The sequence below is a fragment of the Urocitellus parryii genome, chromosome 7 (assembly GCF_045843805.1).
Source record: "Urocitellus parryii isolate mUroPar1 chromosome 7, mUroPar1.hap1, whole genome shotgun sequence".
In the NCBI taxonomy this organism is placed as follows: domain Eukaryota; kingdom Metazoa; phylum Chordata; class Mammalia; order Rodentia; family Sciuridae; genus Urocitellus; species Urocitellus parryii.
This window is the reverse complement of record NC_135537.1, coordinates 47,193,606-47,210,230: the sequence shown is the minus strand read 5'-3', so window position 1 is coordinate 47,210,230 and position 16,625 is coordinate 47,193,606. Positions and strand designations below refer to the sequence as shown.

Sequence of the window (16,625 nt, the reverse complement as noted above, 5' to 3'; positions counted from 1 at the left end):
GTACATATTCAACTTACCTGACCAATTAAGCTGGAGAACACAAACACTCCAGAAAAAAAATTCAAAAGTTGGAAAATAATTTCAAATGTAGTTTGTGGCTCTGGGAGGCCTCCAATGGTAATTAAAGTTCGAACTGCCCAATAATAACATCTCAGATATCTGTGACAAAAAAGTATACATTTCCCTTTTATTATATTATTATATTACCATTTCATTATATTACATTACTATTTTGCTTCACTATATAGATTATCACCAAATAATTACAAATTTCTTCCTAATTAAAATTCTCTTTCAATAGGCAGTGCTGGCAAATACTGTGTATGCCTTTGTAAGCTTTTCAGTAAATACTGTGAAATGACTAAGCAATTAAGCCCAAGGAGAGTGTTCACCAGCTATTCCTGAAATGTAATAGAGTAAAACAACCACTGTATTATTAGGTTCTTAGCTTTGTGGGTCAGAAATTTGTGCAAGGCTCAGCAGAGATTTTCCAGCTGGGGTGACTTGAATGGCTGGAGATCTCTGGTGATTGAAGCCAGATTCTTGATTTTTATTGTTGATTGGGTTCTTCTGTTCTTCCCTATGCCACGCCTGCGTGGATTGGAAAAGGTAGTTTCTTTTCTCACATGTCTGAGCCTGAGCTAAGATGGTTGGAATAACTGGGACAGGCTGAGTTATCTTTCTCTTTCCATTTAGCCTCTCATTGTGATTACTTTGGGCTTCCTCATCACATGGCAGTCTCAGGGTAGATGTGGACTTCTTATAAGGCAGCTGGTTCCCCCAGAGCAAAGCAACCCAAATGGTAGCTGAAAGGTTTCCTATAACCCAGAAGTCCTATAACATCATAATTTCTTGTCACATTATATTTATCAAGAAAATCACTAAGGCTAGTTCAGATTCAAGGAAAGAGAAGTTTGAATTCATCTATCAATGAAAGAAACAGGAAAGATTTTGAGGCCATCTTCAAATTACCATACCAGTGACTTGTGGGGGGATATTATAGAGATGAAGTATATTTATGTAAATGCGAGAATCTTTTACAGTTTATATATGATTGTTTCTACTACAGGAAAATAGAACTGGTAAATACCTTCTCTATATATTCCACTCACATTTTATTATGCTACTTAATATGCAAACCATGACAGAGATGGAGGAGATAGAGCTCTATCTTGGATGTAATAGATAATTTATATAGAAATTTAGTATTTAAGAAAACCAAAAATTATCACGAATATGCTTGATAAAGATTTTGTACTCAACTTGAGCAATTGAAAAATGAAAAATGTTTTCATTATAACCTAAATAGGAAGAGAATCAGACAAGAATATGATAAAGATTAGAAGAGAACATATAATATTCATTTATCTACATAAAGTTGTGGATTTCATGGAGTCCACAGTGAGGTGGAAGTGGAAGTTAGTATTACAGCACCCCTGTATAATTATAACCATAGACTTTAGTTTTTGTGCATGATTAGGCATACCATTTGGTATATTCCATATAGTTTTGATATTGTACAGGTGAAGCATCCACACTGAATCCTTAAAGTCTTGTACATAAAGAAAAACTCAAGATATTTTGTAGAGAGGTATTTGGATTTAATGAATACCAAAAAGCTATCTTGTTGTCCAGGATTGACATAGAAAAACAGCATTTGTATCATGATTCTATCTTAAGGTTTTATTTCGTGTTCTGTTGGGCCACTATAACAGCACTTTAGATAATTGTGTATTAGACTTTGAATAGCATAATGTTTTTTCTTGTGAAAATAGTTTATGGGGTTTGCAGATCTTTAAATACTAAGAAGTTGGGTTTACAAAGAATGAAATAAACTGATGTTGAAGTCAATATTCAGATCAAAATAGGTTTATAAAGAAATCCTTCTATTTGAAATTCAATACCTTTTGAAGGACATGGGCTTTTTTTTTTTCTTAAAACCTCATGGTTATAGGAACAGAAAAAATAATTAACTCTTTGATAGGGTTTAAAACTACTGTGCCAAGAGAATACAAATATTACCACTGTGTAATTTTTTTCCTAGCAGTCTTCCTTGGACTTACTAATAGTATAGTGAACTTGATGTCAAAGAGAACCACCTTGAAGAAGTATGGAAGTCATTTTATAGATTGCATTTTAACTTTTCAAGTTCCAATTTATAATTTCCTGTTACCTAATTTATTTTGGTCACAGGTCCTGAACCTGTGGGTCTCTTTAAATTAAAGAAATTTATTAAACTTAATACTGTCCCAGAGTGGCAAGGGACTAGATTCTTTCCTTACATGGTTGATTCCATCCTAAGTGTTGGCATTTCTGCTCCCTCCAAAGCCATTATGGTTTTAACAGGAAAAAAAAACATGAATTATTTTCTTTCAGTTTCTTATTTATGGATGTAAAAAAACAGAAGTCAAATGTGAAACTTTGGTATTGATTTTACAAATCTCAAGGGCTAGTCTTAAACAATTTTTTTTATTAAATAGTCTGCTATGTTAATTGGAAGTTTTTTTTGCCTTGATGCTTTGTGGTTTATTTTGGGATTCTTTGTTCAGTCAGGTCTTATGCCCAGACATGCACGACCAAAGGTAAGATTTGTAATTTAATTAGATGGCATCATATTGATTTTCTAGGATTAGCTTAATTAGTCAAGTGTGTCCATCTCTAATATCTACACCCCAGGCAGATAGATCTTCTAAAGGAGATTCTATCTGGCTGATTTAAAACCTGAACTATCTAGCTGTGAACTATACAATACTTGAAACACACACACACACACACACACACACACACACACATACACACACACACACATACACACACACACACACACATACACACACACACAGCTCCAGTTAAAGCAATAAGACAGAATTTGACATAAACTTAAAACATTCAATGTGAAAATAGGAATTTTTCTTCTGTGAATATATAAGGAACTGAAAATAAAACCTCAAGAGCAAAAATAAGAAACAAAGAAGCTGAGTAGATATTTCTCAAAAGAAGATTTGTAAATAGATAAAAGTATATGAAGAAACACTCAAAATCATTAATTATCGGGGAAATGCAAATCAAAGCCATAGTGAGATATTATCTCATTCCAGTTAGGATGGATATAATAAAAAAAATAGTTGTTTTCCATGGTGGCTGTATGAACTCAAAATACCACCAACAGCGTATGAGAATTCCTCTTTCTCTACATCATTGCCAGTATTTTTTTTTTGTCTTTTTGATAATAGCCGTTTTAATTAGGGTGAGATATCTCATTGAGGTTTTGATTTGCATTTCCCTGGTGGTTAATGATGTTGAGCACCTTTTCATATACTCTATGGCTATTTGTATCTTTTCTTTTGAAAATGTCTTTCAGGTCCTTTGGCCTTTATTTTTTTTTAAGTTGTAGGAATTCTTACATATTTTGGATATTAATCCATTATCAGATATTTGCTTTGCAAATATTTTCTCCTATTGGGTCTTTTGCCTTCTTATTTTGTTGTTTCCTTGGCTGTGTAGAAACATTTAAAAGTGATATAAACATATTTGTCAATTTTTGCTTTTTTGGGGGGGCGGTACTGGGGATTCAACTCAGGGGCATTTAACCACTGAGCCACATCCCAAGACCTATTTTGTATTTTATTTAGAGACAGGGTCTCACTGAGTTGCTTAGCACCTCGCCATTGCAGAGGCTGGCTTTGAACTCTTGATCTTCCTGTCTCAGCCTCCCAAGCTGCTGGGATTACAGGTGTGTGCCACTGTGCCTGTCTATTTTTGCTTTTGTTGCATTTTTTTTTTGTTATATCCAAAGTATTACAAACCAGACCAAGGTCATGGAGATTTCTCGCTGTGCTTTTTTCTAGTAATTTTATATTTTTAGGTCTCACATGTAAGTCTTCAATCCACTCTTTTCCATTTTTGTTAGTGCATTTTAATTATACAGAATAATGGGTTTCATTGTGGCATACAGGCAAATAACATACTTTGATCATACCTGCCCTGCTACTCTCCTCTATCTTCCCCTCCCACTCCCCTTTTTCCTTTCCTCTAGTAGTCTTCCTGCTACTTTCATGTCCTGCCACCCGCTCCTTGAATCCACATGAGGGAAAACTTGTAAAGCTAGTCTTTTGTGTCTTGTTTATTCCACTTAATATTCTATCCATCCATTTTCCTGCAAATGATACTATTTCATTCTTATTGGCTGCATAAAACTCCATTGTGTATATATACCACATTTTCTGTATTGGTACATGTATTGATGGGAACCTAGGCAGATTCTATAACTTGGATATTATGAATTCTGCTACAATAAATGTGGGTATGCAGGTATCTATAGAGTATGCTGACTTTTTTTTTCCTTCTGGCGTATTCTAAGGTGTGATACCACTGGATCTTATGATACTTCTATTTTCAGTATTTTGAAGAACTTCCATACCGATTGTGATAGTATGATACTAATTTACATTCCCACTAACAATGTATAAGGGTTCTGTCCCCCCAAATCCTTTCCAGGATTTGTGGTTTTATATTCTTGATGATTGCACTCTAACTATGGTGAGATGAAATCTCAATGTAGTTTTGATTTGAATTCCCCTGATGTCTAAAGTTGTTGAATGTTTTAAAACATAATTATTGGCCATTCATACTTCTTTTGAGAAAGGTCTGTTCAGTTTATTTGTTCACTTAATTGATTGGATAGTTTGTTTTTGGAGTTAAATTTTTTGAGTTTTCAAAAATATGAATATTAATGCTCTATCAGAAGAGTAGCTAGCTGCCATTTTATGGGCTTTTTATTTACTGTTTCCTTTGCTGTGAAAAAGCTTTTCTATTTGATGAAGTCTCATTTGTTAATTCTCACTATTATTTCCTGAGCTATTAGAGTCCTATTAAGGAAATCATTGCCTGTGCCTATGTCTTGAAGTGTTTTTTAAATAAAGGCACTCAGAGATGTAAATTTCCCTCATAGAACTGCCTTCACTGTATGCCACAGATTTTGGTATGTTTTTCCATTTTAATTTGATTAAAGAAATTTAAAAATTTACCCATTGGTTTCTTCTATGATCCAGTGATCACCCAAAATTGTATTGTTCAATCTCCAGCATTTGTATAGTTTCTCTTGCTGTTAATCTCTAGTTTTATTTTATTTTGATCTGATAGGATGCAAGAAATTATTTGATTTTTGTATTTGTTAAGACTTGCATTATGACTTAAGATATAATCTGTTTTGGAGAAAGTTCCATGAGCTGATGAAAAGAATATGTATTCTGTTATTGGATGGGATATTCTGTAGATGTCTGATAAGTTGTTTGATCTACAGTATAGTTTAAATCTGGTATGCTTTTTCAATTTTTGTCTGCTTGATGTATCTATTTGTGAGAGTGGGGTATTGGAGTAACCCACTATTATTGTGTTAGGGCCTATCTGTTCCTCTATGTTGAATTGCCGCAGTCTGGCTGGGCACAATTCAGGAGCCACTTGTCAAAAGAAACTAACTTTATTTTTAGAACTACAAACGCCAAACAAAACAGCTCCTCAGGAAAAAACCCTCAGAGCCCAACTGCCACCACCGGCTTCCACAAGCCTCTCACCCACACCAACCTCTCTACCTCCCACAATCCTCCTGTTCTTGAGGCCGATTGGCTGGGTCACGTGGGTGGAGCCAAAGAAGTCCCCCAATGAGCAGCTCCGTGGTCTGAAAGGGCAGGGAAACAGCCCAATGAGCAGCTCCGTGGAGGAGCCAATCAGCTAGATGTTGCTGGGGCCGCTGTGAGCCAATCATCAGCTGGCAGTCTGAAGGACAGGGAAACAGCCCAATGAACATCACCGCAGAGGAGCCAATCAGCTAGATGTTGCTGGGGCCACTGTGAGCCAATCATCAGCCGGCAGCTGGAAGTTTGCTGGCAGCTGGAAGTTTGCTGGGGCCCCTTTGGCTGTGGCTCTCAACACTATTTCTTTTTCAATTTTTGTCTGCTTGATGTATCTATTTGTGAGAGTGGGGTATTGGAGTAACCCACTATTATTGTGTTAAGGCCTATCTTTTCCTCTATGTTGAATAGTATTTGTTTTATGAATTTGAGTGCATCCACTTTGGGTGCACGTATGTTTATGATGATCTTTCGATCTTCTTGTTGTATTGTTTTCTTTAGCAATATGTAGTCACCTTCTTTCTTTGTGTCTTCTGTTTGTTTCAAAGTCATTTCTGTTGAATATAAGCATAGCTACTTATGCTTGCTTTTATATTCCACTTGCATGAAATATTTTTCATTCTTTCACAGCTTCATTATCTTGCCATGAGGTATTTTTCTTGCAGGCAACACATGGTTGAGTGTGTGTGTGTGTGTGTGTGTGTGTGGTGGGGGGAACTTTGCAACCCACTGGTTTGTGTTTCTCTGAATTTCCTACCTGGCAGGAACCAGCTGTCCATAAATGCATCAGCCTGAGCAGCTCTAGATGAAGTTACCTAAGAGCTGAGTAGAAATGTCTCGGTGTGAAAATAATGAGAAGGACACTTAAGAATCAAACAACAGATCAGTCTGAAAACAAGATGACATGAAGGAATCAGGGTCAACCTACAGTGCAGAAGTTTTATGAGGTATATGACACATTTTTTTTTTTGTGGTGCTGGGGATTGAACCTAGGGCTTGTACATGCAGCACTCTACAAACTGAGCTATATCCTCAGCCCTAGGACACATTTGTTTTTACATGGTTTGAAGAAATTCTGTTCTTTTGACATGTGTTACCTAGTTCTTATAAAGAATTATGTGGACTTTTACACAAATTTATTTAACAACTGTATTCATTGACTCAACAACTTATAATTTTATAATTTATAACTTATAATTTTAATTTATAAGTCTTATAATTTTTGAAAGATGAGGTTCCCCTTAAGAGAGTAAGCCTTTCAATCTAGTCTAAGGATTGGGTTTTCTACTGACAAGGACACTAAGTGAATAGCACCTACAATGGAGCTATTGACACTTGACACCATAACCTGAAGAAATTATCAGCTTATTGTGGTTTAGATCTTTAATGTACCCTAAAAATATTATGCATTAAACAATGGAAGGAATGTTTTGAGGTGAAATGATTGGATCATGAGAGCTGTAACCTCATCAGTGGATTAATCCATTTGATGGATTAATAATTGGAATGGACTACTGGGTAGTAACTATAGAGAGGTAGGGCATGACTGGAGGAAGTAGGCCAGTGGGGGGCATGGCTTCAACTCTATCTGTGGTTCCTTCCTCTCTCTATTTCTTGGCTGCCATGAGCTGAGCAGCTTCCCCCCCCACCCAAGTCTTTCCATCATGATATTCTGCCTCACCTCAGGCCCAGGGCAGTGAAGTTGGCTGATCATGGACTGAACCCTCTGAAACTGTTGAGTCCCAAGTAAAATTTTCCTTCTCTAAGCTGCTCTTGTCAGGTCTTTTGATCACAGTGATACAAAGCTGACTAACATGCAGCTGTAGGTACAAAGAAATGAACAGGAAAAAACCTCCATCACTGGAAGTTTAACCAGAGCCACTTTGGGATATTGTGGAAGACATCTAGAGGTATGACACTTCTTTTTTGGCATTAGAGCTCCAAGAGTCTGAAGTTTCTAGGTCTTGAATGTCTGGTTAGGTTTTGGTTGGTTTGCTCCATTTTTCAATGGTCATTTTAGATAATTCTGGTTTTGCAGGAGGTATTCCATTTTCTTTTTTACTAGGCGAATCCCTGTGCTGTGCAGGATTTCATGGCCAGTGTGGTATATGGGAGACTGTAATGCCATTCTGCTGGCAGAGGGACAGCTGCACTTGCACTGGAAGTTCTTTCCACAGACCTCTGTGTGCCTTTTCAAGTCCCATTCAGTGCCATATGAATTGCTGTACTTATTCTATTTATGCTTCTTGGCATGCATTTTTATAAAGTGCTGTTTTAGGAGAGATAACTGAGAAAATAATCTCTAGGTCCCTCTAGAGCATACTTCAATTGGACAACAAAAGAATTTCTGTTCAGTTTTCAAATCTTATTGTTGGATTTACTGTGCCATCTCGTAGACAGTGGCTGTTGTCCAGGTGCATATTGAGCACCAGGCTCTTAGGAAGGACTTTCTCACAACCACACACAGTGCACAGTATGTTGGTCCGCACAAGAGAGCTGGCTCACTAATGGCTGGATCAGCTCCCAGGTGATAGGCAGCAGATTTATACCAGCTGTAGTGAAGCCAAGGGCCACAATCAGCTGCCTCTCAGCCAGAACCCATGGCGTCCTCACATACCTGAGGTGGATGTCTCTCCTCTTGGGGCTGGCCCTCAGATCGGCAGGGCCTCTGTGGCCATCATGGCTCTTCCATGGTGGTAGGTCCTGCCTATAGGGTCTTTATTCCATTCTGAGGTGGTTTTTGTGTACAGTATAGTATAAGGTTCTAATTTTGTTCTCTTGCATGTGGATACTAGTTTTCCTAACATCACTTTTTGGCATTTTAATATTTATGTATTTATTATTAGAGCTTTATGGTTACACATAATAGTTGGATTCATCCTGACAAACTCATACATGCCCAACACCACTTATTGAAGAACTGTCTTGCCATTCTCTATTCCTGGCACCCTTGCCAAAGACTTTGTGTGTGTGCGTGTGTGTGTGTGTGTAGCTCTCTATTCTGTTCCATTCATCTCTATGTCTGTTGTTAATGCCAGCGTCATACTATTTTGATTACTGTAGCTTTGCAATACACTTTGAAATTAGGAAGTGTGATGATTTTAGCTTTTTTCCTTCTGCTCAAAACTGCATTAGCTATTTGTAGACTTTTGTGGCTTCATATGAATTTTGGGGTTGTTTTGTACATTTCTGGAGAAAAATACCATTGGAATTTTGGTAGGGTTTGCACTGAATCTGTATATTGCTTTGGATAGTTTGAATATTTTACCAATTTAAGTTTTTCCAGTTCATAAACATGGGCACCATTTATTTGTGTCAGCTTCAGTTTCTTTCATTTGTGTTTTATAGTTTTTGGTGCATAAGTCTTTAACCTCCTAGTATTTTATTTCTTTTGATTTGATGCTGTAATAAATGGGATTATTTTCTTAATTTTCTTTTTAGATCGTTCATTGTCAGTGTAGAAATGCTAATTATTTTTGTATCATTTGACTAATATTTGACATATACATATATTTGTGTAATTCAAACATTTATCAAGCACAGAATATTTTTATCAATTGCTCCAGAAATTTTTTTTGGTTCTTTTTAGTCAGTTCTTGTCCCAAGAACTTCAGAGACAACTTGTGTTTTAACTTTTTCCGCTATAGATATGTTTTGCTTCTTTTAGAATTTCACATGAATGAAATCACACAGTATGTATGTATGTTTTTGCGTGAGGTATCTTTCACTCATAAGCATTAGTCATCTTTTGTCTGTCAGTAATTTTGTTCCTCTGTATTGTTGAGTAGCATCCATTATACATATATACCATGGTTTGTCTTTTCATCTCTGGATGAATAACTAGGCCCTCTCAAGTTTTTGGCTATTATGAATAGAGGTTCTATGAATATATTTACAAATTTTTGAATTTATTCTAATTAGTTATATATGACAGTAGAATGCATTTTGATATATCATACATAAATGGAGTATAACTTCTCATTTTTCTGGTTGTACATGATAATATACATATAATCACATGTGCACACAAGGTAATAATGTCTTATTCTTTCTACTATCATTCCTACCCCCATCCCCTCTCCTTTCCCTTTACTCCCATCTATCTAATCCAAAGTACCTATATTTTACCCCTGCCTTACTGTGAATTATTATCTGTATATCAGAGAAAACATTTGTCCTTTGGTTCTTTGGGATTGGCTTATTTTGCTTAGCATGATATTTTCCAGTTCCATCCATTTACCGTCAAATGCCATAATTTCATTCTTCTTTAAGGCTGAATAATATTCCATTGTGTATATATATCACAGTTTCTTTATCCATTCATCTGTTAAAAGGTATCTAGGTTGGTTCCATAGTTTAGCTATTGTGAATTTAGCTACTATAAACACTGATATGGCTGTGTCACTGTAGTATGCTGATTTTGAGTCCTTTGGGCATAAATCTAGGAGTGGGGTGACTGGGTCAAATGCTGGTTCCAGTCTATGCACATTCTTGTGTAAGTTTCTTCTCTGGATATGTTTTCATTTCTTTGGGTAAATATCTAGGCTTGGGAGTTTTTAGTGGTAAGGTAGGTATATGTTTAATTAAAAAAAACCTGTCTGATCTTTTTCAAAAATGGTTTTACCATTTTAAATTCCTGCCAAAATTATATAAGAGATTAAGTAGCTCTAATTTATTCTACCAATTGATATTTTCAGTCATCCCATCACTTGGTATTGTCAATACTTCAAATTTTAGACATTGTTGTGAATACATATTTAATATAGTTGGTATCTTAATTTTTGTAAGACTTATTTATATTATGCAAATTAACAAATTATTTATTAATCAGTTTTGGGTATAAGTTTACAGTTTTGGCTATAAATTTTCCAGAAACAGATTTCCTGTATGTGTGTATGTGTGTGTGTGTATGTGTGTGTATGTGTGATGTGTATATGTTTTCACAATTAGTGCACCTGTGCATGTGTATGTATGTTTTCACATTCAGTGAGCCTTTGACTTTAAGTTTTAAAAAAATAATTCTCAGTAAAAATGGAAATAATGTTGTTACACATATTATACATATTCAACTCACTCTGGGTAGTGTATAGTATAAAAAATATATGAGTACTGGGACCTACTTTTTCCATTAAGAACATTACCTTATAGTATGTCAATGTCATATCATTGAAGGAGAAAGTTAGTGGAGTATTATACCAGGGTCTTGTATATTCCAAAAGGAAAATTGGCTATTAAATAACCAGTTGCCATTATTGAGTCCTGATTCTACCACACAAAATTTTTCAAATGATGTTTTTCATTCCTGGTACACTTGCATACCTAATTGTCAAGCTTAATTTATGACCCTTGTTATTTTCTAAGTATTTAATTGAGTTAGTAGTTATAGTTAACTCACAAACCCATAAAACCCTCCAGTGGTAAACTAATTAGCCACTGCACCTGCCCTCTGAATAATTAGCATTGTTCGTTACTAACAGTCAGCACTGAAGTTATTAAAAGTTACCTAAAGCAGTTGTCTAAAACAGAGGCTTCTTTAAAAAACTTTTTTTTTTTAAATCATGATCCCATGGAGGAAATGCATTTCATAGGCCAACCCAGGACACCCACACACATGTGTGCATCCTCATGCACACACACACATACACACACACATACACACACCTCTCTATTTGACAGATGCTGATATTTTCTACTGTATTCTCCTGTGCTCTTTTTCACTTAAAAACATAGTGAGTGACCTGCTAAACAGGTTTTACTGCCCATGAGTAGGTTATGAATGACAATTAAAAAAACCCCCACCAACTTGATAAAATGCATACACTCAATCAAAAATGAAGAAACATCAATAAAAGTTTCAAAATCAGAACTTACTTGTTTCCTTCACCATTATATACCCATCTCGTTGTGCCAATTCCTTCATAGCTTGAAGCCCAGTAATAAATACAGGCATTAATGTGCAGAATGAATAACAAGTACCCAGTTGTTCGAATGACTCTGTCAGAGACAATAACGGCAAAGTAAGGATTCATATTGTTTCTGGAACGCAGCCCATTTTAACATTTTCTTTTCCTCCAAGTCTCCACTGAACCTCCTTGCTTTAGATTTGCCAACTGTTAACTCTCATTAGTACAGTAGAAAGTGATGGTGCCATTGCATGTTTTTTTTTTTTTTAAAAAAAAACTGCAGTGTCTTGACTGGGACTGACAGAGTGTTAAAAAAAAAAAAATCCAAAACAAAAACTCGCTCTCTTTTCACAGATGGTACAAGTCAACTCTGTGAAAGACATGCCTCCAGGGTCACCTCTCCATTTTGAGTCTCATAAAATACGCTAAGCTGATTTAACTGGAAATCCCTGAAAAGCTCATGGGACTTTATGCTACGATGAACTGTTGTGACTAGAAGTCTCTGAGCAAGTGAAGTTTAGAACAGCAAATGAGTGAAATTTAGATTAAGAATCAATTGTCCTGAGAGAAAGGAGGGGTGGCTTGCAAAAGTGCACATTTATTTGTCCTTGTTTTGACTGAAGTAGGTAATAAATCCTATTTTTTAGTTTAGCATTCTTCTAAACTATGATATGATATTCATTCTTTTATCTCACATGAAATATCCAAATATGTGGTAGAATACATATGTCACAGAGCCCAAACCTGAAATTATCCCCCCGTCTTGAACAGGGTGGTCATATTTCTCCCAAAGGCCATTATAAATGTTGCATCATTGAGTTCTTTACTTTCCCCAAGTGTATGGATTATTCGTTACCTGTAGATATATGCTTTCTCCATTATAGACTCTAGGTGATGATTAAACTCAAAAAATGAAGTGTACTGTGTAGAAAACAGGCAAAAGAAATACAAAAATATATTAGTCTTTTACACAGCTATTTAGATAAAACTATGCAAAATAGATATTATTTATTACTGAAAATAACTTTATTTGTATGTCTTTTTAAAAAAAATATAGACCCTGTTTCATGGTATTTTCCCCTGGGCAGTACATTTTAGCATGATGCCAAACTTCCAGAGCTTCTTGCTGTATTTTATTTCTACCCTCTAGTTATTAGTCTTATTTGTAAGGCTTGTTGAAAATCAATCATGTCTTTTCTTTTTAAAGCATATACTATAACTCTCTTTCACAATAATTAAAGTCATACTCTTCAAAACCTTAAGAGAAAGAGGAAAAGTATAAAGTAATACCATTTGCTCAACACGAGAATTATTTTTAAGCAAGGTGTATTAAATGTATATTTGTTTCAACAAAAGTTAAATCCAGTAAGTAGTCGCATTAGCCAGCTTTCTTGATGTTATCCAAAGGTACAATGAGTTTATGTGATCTAATCCGAACAGAGTTGCTATTTTCCCCAAGGTTCTTTTCTGCTTCCTTCTGTTTGTATCTCAGCTCTGACTGCCATTCTGCATTCCTATTCCTCTGTTCCCTTTCTCCTTTCATTACTATAGCAGCAAAACTCAGGGCTGAGAGTAGGAATCTCAGAGCCAAATTCTAGTCCTTTTCTCTGTTACATACTAATCATGTGACTTTGGAAAAATCTCTTACTCTTTGTGTACTTTGTTTCTTCATCTGTAAAACGGATACAATAAGACAACATGCCTCATGGAAATGTTGTGTGCAGATATCCATTAATATATTTAATATATGTAGACTGGCAGACTCTTACAGACAGGAGGGGCCTTAGAGATTAAAATTACTTAGTTCAAAACATCACCCAATACAGATATGACTGCAGTAAAACATTTCAAATTAAAAATAATATACAATAGCAATAAATTTTAATTAGAAATACAGACAAATGATTTGTTTTGCCATAATTTAGGAAAACATCCCTCAAACATTCTGATTATGATAATTTCAATTTGTGATAACCTGTTTAAAGTGCTCTTAATGGAATTTTGCACTAAGGAGCAATGTTTTAAAATTTAGCTTAGGTGTTCATAATAGAGAAAAATTTATATTCTTAATTTGTTTTCTTAGTTTATAGCTTAGAGACAGATAGATGACAAATATTTATCCTAGAGAAATTTCCATTCAAATGACATCCTTATAGATGAGGACTATAAGGCTAGGAAAAGAAGATCAATGTTGACTTTTATAATCTCGTATAATCCTCCTATATTTTACAAATACTTTAGGATACAGAAGGCTTTCAAACATTTTAAGGATACAGAGATGGGAGTAGGAGGTGTTGACCTTTTATAAGCTTTTATTATAAGGTGAAACAAACTCCTCAATCCGTAGGAACCTGAGTCTTTTTGAAAACTGGTTACCTTTGAGCAAGTGCCTTCTGAAACTTGAATGAGGAACTAGAAATTTGATGAGGGATGACCGAACGCTAGGCTTCTTGGAACATTATGTGCTGCCTTAATTTATACTCATATCCACAGTCAAACCAGATGCTTCAGGAACTGTTTCGGTGTATGGAAATATGGGGTAAGGACCATTTAACTTGGGAGACTATGAGCATAAAAAGAAAGTTCTTTCTGCCTGATATTTATCTGCCAATCTGATTAAATGAAGAATTTAGATTCAGTTAAGTACTGATAGTATCCAGATCTGGCCTTTCAGCAGAGTATGTCCATACAGATTGTTTTCACCATGCCAATTTTTATTTTTTTCATCTCTAAAAGGACGGTGTGGTGGGACATATCAATGAGATAATGGGTACAAAGTTTTAGCAAAGTCTGCAGCCCCGAATGACAACAAATGACACCTGCTGCTGTTATTGTTGCTGTTAGGGTTAACTTGTGTCACCTGGTTATGCTATCTCGTCTGCCCAAGATGCAATAAAGACAATACACTAAAATTTATATGCTCTTTTGTGGTCCTTTTAAGAGGGAGATACAAGTTATTATTGCTGTTCTTAAAGATTTATCTGAAATTTCAAACTCTGACTCTCTTCAGTTCTTTTCAGGTGCCCAGGAAAGCAAGAGTTATGAAATATATATGTCTTAGAATCTTTCTGAATAGCTAATATATTTAAATAGTTCAAAATTAACATGAAATATATACCTTCAAAAGTCTTGCTCTTACTCTTGCCCCTGTCTATCCTGTTTTTCCTTCCTGTTTTCCTTCTCACCTGAGGTAATCACATTTACTGGTTATTTCCTTTGTGCTAAACAGAAGTTAGCATTGTTATAAAAATTGTTATGGATCTAGTTTTTTTCCCATTTAACTTAGCAATTTATCCTAGAGGTATTTCCATAGTAGCGCATGGAAAATCCCCTTTTATTTTAAAGCTACAATGTATTCTATTATGTAGATGTACCTCAGGGTTTTTAAGTACTTCCCTCTTGATGAACATTTTAGTTGTACCCAAGTATGTATATAATTTTGTAATGCAAAAGTATACTTGCATTTATTGTAGAATAATAGAATTTTAGATGAGTAAGATAACTTAGAGGTAATCTAATCTAATTCATATTAAAGCCCATATTTCAGACAGTCAGTAACATTAAAAAAAGAACAAATAGAAAAAATATAAAAGATTCATTTGTAAGTATAGTTTTATTTAGAAGTACAAATTATACTTATTTTAAGTTACAATAATACCTGTTGTGAGATATGTAATAAAAATAACATGTAGCAATTTCCAGTGGTAGAAGCAATTGCACTTTTCTATTATTTAGTTAAAATTTTTTATAGCATTGGTGAGGGCAGAAAAAGGAAGACAGTTTGGAGAAAAAATTGAGAATATTGGTAATTGTAGCATATTTTAAATTACTTCAAGGTTTCCATTATTGTAAGGATAAAGCAGTCATCTTACCTTTAATACCCTATTTGTTCTAAATACTGGATTAAACCCAAAGAAGAAGTAGAGAACATCAAATGGGATTACTGATGCAACATCCAACTGTTGGAAGAGAACATTCACAATTATTTCATGTTTGCATGCTTTATTGGGCATAAATGGATTTATAGACACATATGCGAAAATTGGCCAGTCACAATAAATTATTTGTTGTTTAATGCAAAATTGCTTTCAGTCAAATATGCATGTTAGCACCATGTGAACACGGACAATATTTTGTCGTCTACTTTCAATGCATTTCATTCCACCTTCCTGCATCTGATCTCTCCTTAGGTGCTGCATTTGCTGTGGTTGTTGTTGAGTTGTTATATATACTTCAGTGGTGGCATGGATGCTAATGTTAAAATACAATTTTAATAGTCTTTTAAAAATGAAAAATCAAGTCCATTCTTGATTTTGTTCGAGGCCATTGAACATCATTGTAGTAATATATTTTTGTTTTGGTCAATTCTTCAATGTTCACAGTGGGTTGTATTGCTGAGGTTCATCTAGGTCCTTCAATGCTTTTCACTACTGTGTACTTTGGAACATTTGCTACCAATTAAATTTTGCAAAAGTATCTATCAGAGATTTTACAAGGTAAGAGAGAAGAGAAGAAAGAAATCAGTTCTGTTTACACTTAGCTAATCACCAAGTCTGCTGAGAGAAGATATTGGCAGTGCTATACTCTTATAGTTAAAATGTATACTTTTAATACTAGTTATGTGTTTACATTATTATGTCTCTCTCTTAACTTGGTATTTATGAAATAACAACAACACATTTGCATACTTTTCTGAGTGTAAGAACAATAAAAATTTTTTTATGTGAAATAATTATTTTCTTCATCAAAATTGTGCATTCATGGTCTTGAAATACAGGGTCCATTTAAAATAATTTAAGATATCTTAAGACAATTAGGAGCAGTTAAGAGCAAGCTGTAAGTCCACTCATGTGAAATAGAGTTGAGGTAATTAATTGTGTGTAAGAATTTTGAAGACTACCGCTATTGAACAGGAATGGAACTTGTAGATTGAATTAACCAGATGAGCTAGTATAAACGAATTACTTACTAAAGGGGTTGGGTCAGAAATTGCATTGTATCATAGACCTCACTGATTTTACCTTATGTATATTGATTCTTGAGAAGTGTATAGAAAATTACTAAAATAATGCCTTATGAAAAAGGAAGCAGG

General features: G+C 34.9%; 1 protein-coding gene and 2 pseudogenes across 1 annotated transcript in view; all 3 read right to left on the bottom strand.

The window, feature by feature from the left end:
• Positions 1 to 16,625, bottom strand: part of Cngb3 (cyclic nucleotide gated channel subunit beta 3) — a 137,978-nt gene that overhangs the window by 52,318 nt on the left and 69,035 nt on the right. Inside the window, exons 8-11 of the mRNA XM_077801165.1 lie at positions 15,406 to 15,492; positions 12,390 to 12,454; positions 11,502 to 11,624; positions 18 to 159 (exon numbers count right to left, since the gene is read on the bottom strand). Of these exons, the coding sequence (XP_077657291.1) occupies positions 18 to 159; positions 11,502 to 11,624; positions 12,390 to 12,454; positions 15,406 to 15,492 (417 nt within the window). The remainder of the gene's footprint in view (positions 1 to 17; positions 160 to 11,501; positions 11,625 to 12,389; positions 12,455 to 15,405; positions 15,493 to 16,625) is intronic.
• On the bottom strand, positions 445 to 6,975 carry LOC144255790 (ATM interactor-like; annotated as a pseudogene).
• On the bottom strand, positions 7,440 to 8,927 carry LOC144255789 (ATM interactor pseudogene; annotated as a pseudogene).